This window comes from Gymnodraco acuticeps, unplaced genomic scaffold, assembly GCF_902827175.1.
Source record: "Gymnodraco acuticeps unplaced genomic scaffold, fGymAcu1.1, whole genome shotgun sequence".
NCBI classification, from domain to species: domain Eukaryota; kingdom Metazoa; phylum Chordata; class Actinopteri; order Perciformes; family Bathydraconidae; genus Gymnodraco; species Gymnodraco acuticeps.
The window spans coordinates 863,378-876,571 of record NW_022990341.1 but is presented as its reverse complement, the minus strand read 5'-3'; the positions used below and the strand labels follow the sequence as shown (position 1 = coordinate 876,571).

The 13,194-nt window shown below is 39.7% G+C and overlaps 1 protein-coding gene across 1 annotated transcript in view; it reads left to right on the top strand.

The window, feature by feature from the left end:
* The first annotated feature begins 8,099 nt into the window (after positions 1-8,099).
* plpp2b (phospholipid phosphatase 2b) overlaps positions 8,100-13,194 on the top strand; it is a 30,455-nt gene continuing 25,360 nt past the window's right edge. Inside the window, exon 1 of the mRNA XM_034223551.1 lies at positions 8,100-8,657. Coding sequence (XP_034079442.1) covers positions 8,603-8,657 — 55 coding nt within the window. The 5' untranslated portion in view covers positions 8,100-8,602. The remainder of the gene's footprint in view (positions 8,658-13,194) is intronic.

Below are 13,194 nucleotides of genomic sequence, written 5' to 3'. Positions count from 1 at the left end.
GGAGCTCTTCTTGATATTCCTGTTAAAGTCACGCCATGTTTCAGATCAATGTTTGTTTAGTGTCTGTTTACATGAGGGAGAGGCTCCAGATCAGGCAGGATAAGGCACTGAATCACTGCCTTTTAATTCATTTATTTTATTTTAGCAATGTATACATCTTACTGCTTCTGTTATGTTTGTTTATAATTATTATATTTTGTAAAGAAAAGGAAGAAACTATTAAAATGAATAAGTTGAAATGCTATGTGCTTGTATACATTATTTTAAAAGCTGATAAAGTGTCTTGTTTGTGAGATAGATGTCGTATATATCACAGTCTCAATATTAAGTGCACATAGAAGGAAAATTCACATGTTAGAAATACACACACAACTATTTTCTTGTTGCAAAAAGATATTTTTAAAATCCACAAACGTTTTAATGTACACAGGAATAGTCACCATACTATAAATGAAAATCCACATGTAAAAAAATACAGCCACAACTATGTGTTTCTTTGAATATATATCCCTTGTATGGTATTCGGGTCTGTGGGACCCGTTTTCATTATCTAGCTAAAGAAAAATTATATGATACATTATTTTTTCAAACCCACACTCAATGGCCTTGGCTCATTTTCTGTGAAGAATATATATCAGAACACATTTTCAATGACCACCCACTGTAGTATCCCTGCAATGTGTAGTACAGTGAGTATCTCTGCTGTACTGTGTGTAGTACAGTGAGTATCCCTGCAATGTGTAGTACTGTGAGTATCCCTGCTGCACTGTGTGTAGTACAGTGAGTATCCCTGCAATGTGTTGTACATTGAGTATCTCTGCTGTACTGTGTGTAGTACAGTGAGTATCCCTGCAATGTGTAGTACAGTGAGTATCCCTGCTGTACTGTGTGTAGTACAGTGAGTATCCCTGCTGTACTGTGTGTACTACAGTGAGTATCCCTGCAATGTGTAGTACAGTGAGTATCCCTGCTGTACTGTGTGTAGTACAGTGAGTATCCCTGCTGTACTGTGTGTACTACAGTGAGTATCCCTGCAATGTGTAGTACAGTGAGTATCCCTGCTGTACTGTGTGTAGTACAGTGAGTATCCCTGCAATGTGTAGTACTGTGAGTATTCCTGCTGCACTGTGTGTAGTACATTGAGTATTCTTGCAATGTGCAGTGAGTATCCCTGCTGTACTGTGTAGTACAGTGAGTATCCCTGCAATGTGTTGTACAGTGAGTATCTCTGCTGTACTGTGTGTAGTACAGTGAGTATCCCTGCAATACTGTGTGTAGTACAGTGAGTATCCCTGCTGTACTGTGTGTAGTACAGTGAGTATCCCTGCTGTACTGTGTGTAGTACTATGAGTATCCCTGCAATACTGTGTGGAGTACAGTGAGTATCCCTGCTGTACTGTGTGTAGTACTGTGAGTATCCCTGCAATACTGTGTGGAGTACAGTGAGTATCCCTGCTGTACTGTGTGTAGTACTGTGAGTATCCCTGCAATGTGTAGTACAGTGAGTATCCCTGCAATACTGTGTGAAGTACAGTGAGTATCCCTGCTGTACTGTGTGAAGTACAGTGAGTATCCCTGCTGTACTGTGTGTAGTACAGTGAGTATCCCTGCTGTACTGTGTGAAGTACAGTGAGTATCCCTGCTGTACTGTGTGTAGTACAGTGAGTATCCCTGCTGTACTGTGTGTAGTACTGTGAGTATCCCTGCTGTACTGTGTGTAGTACAGTGAGTATCCCTGCAATACTGTGTGGAGTACAGTGAGTATCCCTGCTGTGTACAGAGATTTCTCAGTTCTGGTGTAGTTTTAGCTACACAATACACACACATGTGTTCACTGTTCACACACGACCTGAATCTTGAATGTGTTGGACATGTTAAAGTGCTGAGCGACTGTGTGTGAATGTGGAGAGCAGCAGCAGGAAAAGCCCTCGTGTGACGTCATGGTAACTGTCTCTCTTTATCTCATCGGTCCTCCTGTTCTCAAGGGCAGCTTTCAGCGGCAGACAAGGAGCTCCGCTGCTAATTACGCAAGCCTTTCATTTGAGGAGAATAAATGTCAAGTGGCCATGAAAGACGCCTGGGAGAGCAGCTAAATAAAGTGAAGTGTTTTTATTATTCTGCAGTCAGTTAATAGAAAACTGATGGATTCATTAAAAGACCAATAACCAAATGACAAGTTTTCTTTCACTAAAAAAGGCAATCTGTGAGATTTATTGTCTTAAATAATGAAGGTGGTTTCCACTTAGAGTGTGACTGAGGATGTACATTCATTTATCAGGAGAAATGCTCTTTTTTTGCATTTCAGTTAACTATAAAACAAGTAAATAAGACTAGTTAGTAGAAGAACATCTCAGGCTAAGCAATGTCTTCTCTAAGCTGCATTCAGCAATAGATGGCCACTGGTTACAGAGATTAACAAACACATGTGGAAACATTTCTTATCACAATGCAATTATTGGCCTGCTGAACAAAAGTTAGAATGCAAAGATGACCTTTTACACCTGGATGTCCCCCTTTAACCTTTAATACAATCTATAATAGAGCTCAGCGCAAGTTATTTCAGGAAGACTGGGTATATTGGGAGGCGTGTGGCGCAGTGGAGTAGTGCGTTGGTGTTCGTATCAGGGGGTCACAGGTTCAAACCCCAATGCAGTTAGCATATCGATGTGTCCCTGGGCAAGACACTTCACCCCAAATTGCTCCTGTGGGGAATTCCCACAGTATTGAGTATGTAAGTCGCTTTGGATAAAAGCGTCTAACAAGTCATATATATATGTACATTCACTACACTTATAATCAGCTCCTCACGGGCGTCTCTTTAACCTATTACATTTCACCTTATTCTCCAGCATCCAATCATCGTGCTGCAGCCACACTTTAAAATGGTTCTCCTCTCTCCTGCAGTCAGCTGTGATTTCAGGTCTTCACGCTGCCTAGACCCCGGGGGGGTTCCCCACATGCTCACGGCTGCATTTCCCCCTTTAGAGATACGATTTCAGGATCGGAGTCTAATCGCCAAAGGCTTAACATTTATGGCATGTGTCAATAAATGTTCTTTAACTAAATGAAGTCTCTCCTGATTGAACTGTATAATGGAGAAAACTCTGAAGCTCACAGTGTTCCTTTCGAATGTTCTCCTGTTTTAAATACAAGAATACAAAAATACAAGAAAAAAGCTATAAATATCGAAATAAATGAATGTATAAATAAAAAAACATTTGTTGACAATAAAACAGAACACACATTATTATATATCTTTAATGTATGTTCTACATTTATTTTCAGTTACATTCATATATTAATTTCTGTGTCTGTGTGTGCTTCACAATATGTTGTTTTGCTGTCTTGTATTCTGTGGAAATGACAACATTTATAACAAGTACTTTCAATTGCTCTGAAAGTTTCAACAAGTACACGTGTCTTTAACAATATCTTTCAGTTGCCATGTTATTTTAGTTCACTTCCTCTGACCAGTCCCCCTTTTATTTGGAAGCTTTGTGTGAAGTCGACACAGTGCGAGGAGAAACACAGTGACTCTTCTCTCTTCAATACATGTTTTTAAAGCTTACAGCACCGGGAATCTCCGGCGTATTCATGTTCTGTATAAACTGTAAAGCCCCCTGAGACAAATGTCGATTTGTGATATTGGGCTAAATAAATAAACTTTGATTGACATTGATTGATGGATTTAGTGCAAGAAGAAGTACACTTCACTTCTGAGCCCTCAAGAGACAGATATACATGTTTATTAGCCTCAAAGATGGTGTTCAAGATGCAAAAGATACAAAGCTACAGTGTAGAAATGCCAATGAAATTCTTCTGACCTGAGCTCCTCCAACGATGAAACATATATAATAAAATAAGAAAAATACAAAGGCTTTGCTACTTCCTAAAACTCAGTAACAGCGGTAATATCACGCACACATTTAAAAAGCAGCACAATACACACTGGGACAAATCATCATGATAGCTGCATGGGATTGAACCCACCACCGTCTGACTCAAAGACAACAGCTCTTCCTCTCTGCCAAAGCCAAATTATGGGCTGCTGTTCAGAAATAATGACCTCATAGCCGTAATTATCCCAATCGAGATAACCGTTTTGTTGATGGAGGTTTTTTTAAATGGGAAGAAAAAGTTCATGAAGCATTAACCAAGTTAGATCCTAAACCGGCTGGTCCGGACAACTTAGAACCTTTATTTTTAAAGATAGCTGAACATTTTATTGCACCACCTCTTACTTCTCTTTTTAACCTCTCCCTCAGCACGAACACAATTCCAAAAATATGGAAGTCAGCTTATGTCCTTCCTCTACTAAAAGGTGGGGAGGCTACTTTATTAAATAATTATAGGCCCATCTCTACATTGTCAGTTCTGGCCAAGGTTCTTGAAAGCCTAGTGAGTGAACAGGTAAAGGTGTTTTAAGTAGCAATGACCTCCTATGTAAACATCAGTCAGTTTTCAGAAAGCAACATAGCACCATCACTGCGACAATGAAAGTGGTGAATGATATTGCTAATATCTTAGATAATAAGCAGAGTTGCGCAGCTCTGTTTAATGTTCTTTCCAAAGCTTTCAATACCGTCGATCATCAAATCCTGAAGCAGAGGCTGGCCAGTATTGGTATATCCAGCCATGCAGTGGGGTGGTTTGTGAACTGAAAGGTCCCAATGTGTTCAGTTTGATGGGCTCACTTCTGAGTGGTTAAACATTACTAATGGTGTTCCGCAAGGTTCTGCTTTAGGTCCACTTTTATTCTCCATATCAACAGCTTAGGTCAAAATGTGGATGAAGCAACTTCACATTTGTATGCGGATGATACCGTGATGTACTGTGCAGGTCCCTCCATTAAGGAGGCTGTTGTTAAATTACAGGCTGTTTTTAACATTATTCAGACTCAGCTCTCTGAGCTTAAGCTTCTTTTAAATGTGGATAAAACCAAGGTAATGCTATTTTCAAAAGCCAAAAAGACACCGGAGACAACTTTGGATATTGTTACTACGCAAGGAAAAGTACTTGAAGTGGTTACCTATTATAAATACCTTATATGTATAAATACCTATTATGTACCAATGACTCAGTCATTGGTACATGTTCATATATAAAGCCATGCTGGGTAAACTACCACCTCACTGATATTCTGAGAGTCGCAAGTAGCTATTGCCTAAGATCCCAGGATGTGTTTTTATTACATGTGCCAAGTGCTAGGACTGTTTTAGGCACTAAAGCGTTTATGTGCGCAGCTCCTCTAGCTCGAAACACTCTGCAAAACATTTTGAAAATGAGCATTTTAAAGTACAGCTGGATGAAATGATATGTGATACTCCTGGTACCTGTCATTGTGAATAGGTTTGTAAATTGTACCCCTGTCATTATGTTGTATGTGTCCTTTTGTTTTCTGTTGTATTTCTGTTACATGTGTAACCAATGTGCGGCAGATCTCCCTTGTAAAAGAGATCGTTGATCTCAATGGGATTTTTACCTGGATAAATAAAGGCTACAAACAAACAAACAAAAGTGAGAAAGATACCAAGGCTTAATTACATTGTTTCTAAAGGACATATTGAAGAAACCTGACTCCAGATGCCCTGGTAGCCTTAGGTTTTTCTGAACAGTAAAAAATTGGCTTTCCTGCGACTGTGGCTGCAAGGGAGTGCGGTCGTCTTTCAACCAGAAGGTTGTGGGTTCGATCCCAGCCCGTGCAGCCAACATGTTGATGTATCCTTGGGCAAGATACTTAAACCTGAGTTGCTCCCGATGGCATGGTCAACGGTGTGGGAATGTGTATGAATGTTAGTTCCGGTACACTGCTCTGTATGAATGAGTGTGAATGACATGTATGTAAAGCGCTTTGAGGGGTCGTAAAAACTGGATAAAGCGCTATATAAGTACAGTCTATTTACCATTTCCTGTGATGAGTTTCAACTAATGTTTTTACAATATTTCCTCTGACAAGTCCTCTTATAACCATAACCCTAATATAAGTAGAAGACCAGTTCGTAAAATCATACCATTGTAGATGTCCAAGAGTCAGAAGGTTGCTGGTTTGATTCCCAGCATGGCAGAGTGAATTTTGGAGAGACATTTATGCAATATTTGCTCAATCAAGCATTTCCTTATTATACTGAGAAAGCAATAATAAAAGTATATGTTTGAGGATGTCACTCTTCTGAGGCATATACTGAGATGAGGTGTCACTGTCAGAAATAGCCAGAAGGGGGCAGAAACACCTCATCTGTAAACATGTTCCCTTTAGTTGTACACTGACATATCCATGGTGTTTCCTTTTTCCTCCCAGATAGATTTTATTTTCACACTATTACATTTAATTGATGGTTGCACAGTACTAAATAGAATATTATAATAGTGACTACTTTTGTTTTCCCTTTAGATCATTTATTTTAGATGTGCATACAAGTGAAGAGGTTTTCATAGATGGCATGTGGCTGTTTTGTTTGTTTGTTCTGGGTGAATGTATCAGAAGTTTAAAAATGTCAAAACTGAGAAGAAGAGCTTTGGATCTGTTCTTCTCTATTTTAATTATGTATTACAGATGTACATTTATTTCCAGAGCTTTGTAGCTTTTAAATCTACATGATCAAATATCCCTTGCTCTTTATATTCTACCAATTGCTTATATACAGAAAGTCAAATAAAGCTTGTGTTGTGCACCTAAGATAATCAATTTAACTCAAGGGTGCTGACCTAATAGACCCGGGGTTAAACGTGGTGCTTGTCATGCAAACAGAATTAACTCTTACACACAAATGACTGCAAAGTGATATATGTGGCCAGCATATACAAGTGGTGGTCTGGTATTGAGTGCTGTGGGGGAAACATCCAGACCGCCTGGGGCAAAGTAAAGCATTCTAATTTGGAGTCATGCTGGTGTAAAGTCATGCTAATGTTGCTACAGTCCCAGCAGGGCTTATTAAAGTCTCCCTGCTTTTGTTAGGCAGCAGTTTTGTCCTCTATATATTTTTGTAATCACCCACCAAGTGTGCTCAGTGTGAGTCCAGCTCCCAGTGACATGGAGGTGTTGACTAATACGTTTGCCCCTGGCCAGTTTGCTTTTCTAGTCAGCCTTAAATCTCTCTTTCATATCTGGGAGAAGAGTGCACTCTGGGAAAAGGTTAGGTTCTCATCAAAACAGAGAAGTTAAAGAGTTGTGTATACTTCCTGTGGAGCTGTCATGGTGGAACTGCAGTACAGGAGGGGATTATGTAGGGCTCTCATCTATAAGTGAGGACGTCAGAAAATGGGCAGAGATGAGTCCTCAATTAAAGTCACAACCTTATTGCAGTGCTTTAAAATGGTATAAGCTTTGAATACAGATCACGAATGAGGTCAATTGTTTCAGGATATTAATTTATTTCATCTTTTTTTCCAAAAAGCATTATATTTTCAATTGTTATTTCATTGTACTTTCTGTTTGATCTATCTTACATGTACATCGCTTACTTACTTATTCCTGCACAATAATGTCACTTGCACTATTTTATTACTTTTTTCTTATACGTCATAACTTTATTTTTGTTGCACTGTTGGAGCAGCCTGGAATTAAAGAGGCCTTATTATGCTTTTTTGGAGTTATCACTTTCCTTTAGTTTGTTATATAGGTGCATGTAAATGGTCTGCAAAGACTAAAATCTCAATCTCGCTTTGTGTAGTTCCGTAACATTGACTGCATTATGTAGTACTCAGGCTTCTATTGGCTAGACCTCCAACACATTGTACGTGATAAGGGGCGGGACTTCTCTAAGCGGTTGACCAATCACAACAGAGCCGGCCAGCTAACCAATCAGAGCAGACTGGGCTCTGGTTTCAGACAGAGAGCTTTTTGAACATTAAAGCATGGAGACATGTCACAGTAGAGACACTATTATGAACGTGAAAACGATCATAATAGGGCCCCTTTAATATGTTCCTTGCTATTCTGCATATGACAAAAATGCATTTGAATCTTGAATCTCTAGTATTTTTCACTTGACAAGTAGTTTGTGTCAGAGGTACTCCTGTCAGGCACCTCCTCCTGGTCTGGTCTGTAAAGGGTTTGAGTCCTTTCTACTTTAAAGACATTCATAACACATTTGTTTGCAAGGAAGGGAATAAAAAACCAAGCAAAGCCTCTGAGAAGTTGTCGCTCGCTCTGTCACGCCTGTGCGTAAAAAACATTGGAGCCAGACGAGGAAGTGAGGAGGAGGGACCAGTTTGGTGGCGTGGTTTGTGCAGAGAATATACTTTAAACTGGATTCTCCTGACGCCTCCAGCGCTGTGAAACCGGAGGATCTCTCCACTTCTCATTTTCTATCCACAGCAGTAATGCGCGCAACAGGACGCGAGACTTCAGAGCTCCTGCTTCTCTGCTCAGAAACGACTTGTTAACCCGCAGTCTTTGTAAGAAAGCTACACACCTTTGCTGTCAATGTCAGCGCAGGTAGGGAAGAGGATCCCGGAAGAACTCGTAGTGCAGGTTACCAGTTTGTTTGCATAGCCTGCGCTTTTTATCCAAAGCGAGCGAGAACCGATGGACTTGTTTGACTCCTTGCTTAAGTAGTTTTTTATTTCTTAACGTGTTTTGAAGTGTATAAACGGAGACAAGATGAAGGAGAAGAAGACGCTGTACGTGTTGGTGGACGTGCTGTGCGTTGTAGTTGGTAAGTTATGGACACTAAGTACTAGCCTCTTATCTAGGAATTGCACTTCAGTGTTATCAGCAGGAAAGCTGATAGCATGAAGATATATCTGTGTGCTGACAGCAGTTTCTTTCTAATAACTCTGTGCTTGTGTGTTTTTCACCCACGACAGCAACTGCGGAATGCATGTGCACGTTAAAAAGACACAAAGAGGTTTTTAATGAGAGACACCAGAAGCTATCTCTTTAAAAGGCAAATGAAGCCACTGTGTTTCCATGCATGAGTCAGATACTGTAAAAGAACAGCCTGTCATCCGGTTTGTTTATCCAAACTGCGATATAGTGCAGGAAGAAATGTGACTTTAAAATATTACCATGGTGGAACACAAGAGGAAATATAGCATCACATGCTGCTCCATGCCCCAAACTATTCAACTGAAACCCTGCAGGACTTTACAGAGCCTCAGGAAGCTCACTGTTTGTTTATGGAAATCTGATATGTGTGTGTGTGCCCAGCTCATTCCTCTTTTTCTTCAATATTTTGTCTGCCAGGAATCCTGTCTTGAATTCCCCAACTTCCCACATACAGTGCATTTCTAAAGGATGTTTCTTCAACAGTGCTCCACAGACCATTGTTTTGCATTTATAGTTTTCTATTTGAGGGTTACTTTTTGGTTTTTCCATTGTTTTAGTAGTTCACATCATTGTGTTCATGTTTTTGTCTCCTTCTCCCTTTGAACAATGAACAAATTATACCATGTTGTGGTTAAAGGTTTTATCACGTGTCTTTTGCTGTCCAGATTTGATGAAAAGATGTGAATATGACGTTAGGAGGACCACAGGAGTCATTTACATTTTTATAAAAATTAACCATTAACATATATGTACAGAATTTGGACATTTAACCAGGAATCAATAACATATTTGACTAAATAAGTATTAAACTCACAATTATGATATACATTAATTTCTAGGTATTTCATTTGTCTAAACCTTATCTGCAATAAAACAATTTTTTTTAAATAAGTCAGTACACTAATAATATTTATATAACATTTAAATAAATATATATAGAGAGATGTCATACGATACAACAATCAATAAATGCATAATTTAAAAAAATCCACTAACAGTTTAAAACATCTGAATGCTTTAAACCCATGTACATGACAGTCCTGGTCCTCCGTTATAAGTTACTAAGAAAACATTGAAATCACAAATACCAGCAAAAGTGAGAGGCATCACTCTCAGAAAAGCCGTTTTCTACCTCAGATATTTTACATGTATGTGGAATGTAGCACCCTGCTGGGACTTTGGTTTTACTGTACTATTGCAACAATCCCTTTGCAGATGTGTTGTGTAATAGTCTGGTGTTTGGCGGCGTGCTCATCCCCTGTTGTGTCTGCATTCAAAGAGAAAACTCAGAAAAGGATGCATGTGTGGATCTGCTCTGTCGTGCAGTTTCAGCCCCTCTCTGGATTTTCAGAGAGCTTAGGGGTACCTTTTCCGTCTGTGGGAACATCCACAGACTGCTGAAGTTGATAAGCCTCACCATTTTGCTGTCACAAGTCTGGGATTGACGTCTGAGTTGGGCTGAGGTCTGGATAACTGCATCCCACCAAACCGTGCCTCTCCCTTTCCCTCTGCCACCCACGTTAGCCCGCCAAATAATCGTCAAGTCAACCCCAAGCTTATATGAGGTTGCCCAAGCCATGTAATAACAACATAGGGCTTGTAATTATGCTCACCATTAGCCCGTACGGAAACAGTTTGGACTTGGGATTTGTCTGCATTTTCAGACTATTTACATTTCTTATTAGAAAAATTCACGTGTGATTCCACCAACGCTGACTCTAATCCTGTCTAATTTACAACTTATTTTATCTTCTTATTTTTCTTCCGGGCCCTTTCTTTATCTGCACTACGTTCACCTCTGACTCTGAAATATTAATCTCCTGATATGCAGCGTGCATGTGTCTCTTTCTTGTTATGTCATTCAAATGCCAGTAGAAGCAGTAGATACGATCACTGAGGGATTTCCTTCATGCTCTGTCACTCGCACGCTGCCCTGCCCAGGTCAAACTAACAACACTTGAGATATTCCTCCTTCTTCAGTATCAAACACATGTCTTTTCACATCTCAATGGAGAAATGTGAATCAAAATGGCTGCTGAAAACCAAAAAGTGTCGTTGTTTACTTATTCCTGTCTTGTCTGATGTACCATGGAGGGCATTTAGTTGCTTTTAAAAAATCTGCCTTTTTGTTCATTCAAGGCCTACCTCCTCTTTCTCAATTCTTTCTCCATTGTATCCCTCCCTTCCTCTCTCCTCCTCTGTCTCTTTAAGCTTACACTCAGCACAAATAGACGATGGGTGTTGGCTCCGAGAGCAAAGAGGAAAGGCTAATATTAACCTCTTTACACAGTTTACACTCATAGGTGTAGTTCTGCAGGTGCAGGTTGTTCAGGAGGAGGAGCCTGCTGTATTTGAAGATGGCCTCGAGGCAAGGCATTCACACACAACTTTGTTTTTCCCTGTGTGCTGTAATGTAGGTTATGAAAACCAAATGTCTATTAAGTGTTTTTCAATTACTCAAGACAACAACAACACAATTTTCCAGTCAGATGATATTTTGTTATTTGAAAGATGCCTTGCCAGAAATATGACTGGGTTTTAGTATGTCATGCATCTGTTTTGTGTTTACTATAGTCCTCTGGATTTGAGCTCAAAGCTGAAAAGTATAAACAATAGACTTATTATAAGAGATGGACACTGTGAAGTTACCCGATGGTTTTATAAACTACGCTTATGAAGCCTGGAGTTTGGTGTTTTGATCGTCGCCATCTTGTTTTTTTGTCAACCAGATACGACATAGAGGGTGAAGCGAAGTACAAGCTAATGACTATAAAGTTACACATTTTACAATTAACTTTCAAGAACTGAAAAACTGTGAAGAGTGGAAGTTGTAAAATAAAAACACAAAGGGCACGTAGTATGGACCTGTCGATCACAATGTAGCCCCGCCCTAAAACATGCGCTGCTTGATCGTCCGTTTTACTCAAAATTATACCTTTTTTCAATTTACAAAATTAACATCATAAGGTAGAAAAAAGTCCTGAAACAAGCGATTCCGACCAAAAAACCCATTGGTAAAATGTATTTTGAATTAATAAATCAAGTAAGAAGTAATTTTCTCTTAGCCTTCTATACAGTTTGTATTCACACAAATGATTATCCGATGCTCATCCCAAAACACACAGCTATAAAACTTTTAAATCTTAAAGTTGCTACGTTTTTCCTTGCATTATTTTCCTCTTAGTAGATTTGGCTTACATGTACGCATCCCCACGCTCTGTTCTCTGACCTCGCTGATGTCTGTGAGAGTTTGTCAGCGCTGTCTCCGGGGAGCTTGGCCTCTCATGCGGTCGCGTTGGGAAGAATGATCGTCCCGAGTTCTCAGTGAAAGGCAGAGAAGACGCTTGATGGGAATTGTTTTCCTCAGGAGAGCTCTGTCATGGAAACTGAAGCCCTTTTAACAAACAGACACGTCCCCCTGAGAAATATGAGCCTGTTATTATTCTTCTACTCCTTTATTGTTGGTTTTTGATTGATCGTAATTGCACAAGGATTTCTGGTAAATCCTTTTTAAGTCATCAGTCTTAAGTGGATTAGGATCTTTTGTGGTGGCCTTTTGAAAATAACAATCATAACCACATTTGATTTAGAGACATTACAGCCATATTCCCCAAAAATAAATTCAAGACAACAGCAGATGTAATTATTTTTGTTTTTAAAGGGGCCCTATTATGCCTTTTGGGGTTTCCCATTTCCCGCAGTGTGTATAGGTTTTCGTGCATAAATGTTCTGCTGAAATCCCAAAGTTCCCTAATAGGAGTTTCTCTCCCGCACAACATGCATGATTTGAACATTAAAGCATGTACAAATGTCACAGTAGAGACACAAAATCCAAAAATAAACCTGAAAATGAGCATAATATGTCATCTTTTAAAGCTGAATTTAATTGCTGGACAAGTACATGCCAACATCTGTATTCTTCCCAGTGAAGTGAGTCAGAAAACATAAGCATAGAGAGTGAAGCCAGGGAACAGGGTTTTGGAAAATGTGGTCCTAATTTGGAGAAACGCTAACAATACCACTGGGGTTAGACAGAAGATAAACATAGAACCATTTGCATTCAGTAAGTATACAGAAGAATGACTATATATTTAGCTATGACATGCAGACACACTGGCAGAGGAGCTCAGCACCATTCATGATATTTCTACAGTTAAACTCCTCCTGCAGACATTTGTGGGTTTCAGGATTAAACCTGTGTGGCCCACGTCTTTCATCCCCTCCAAACCCAGACTCTTTGATTGCCAGATTTATCCGCCCTCCCACCACCTCTCCTGCCACCGTGTCTCCTTCTGTGATGCTTGGACCTAAGCATGCGTAAATGATGGACGGAGCGAAACAGCAGGATTAAAAATAAAGAATGGGCAGCAGCAGGATTCGGTGTGACTGGTGAAGTTGGGCGTTCCTCGTGTGAATTAGAATTC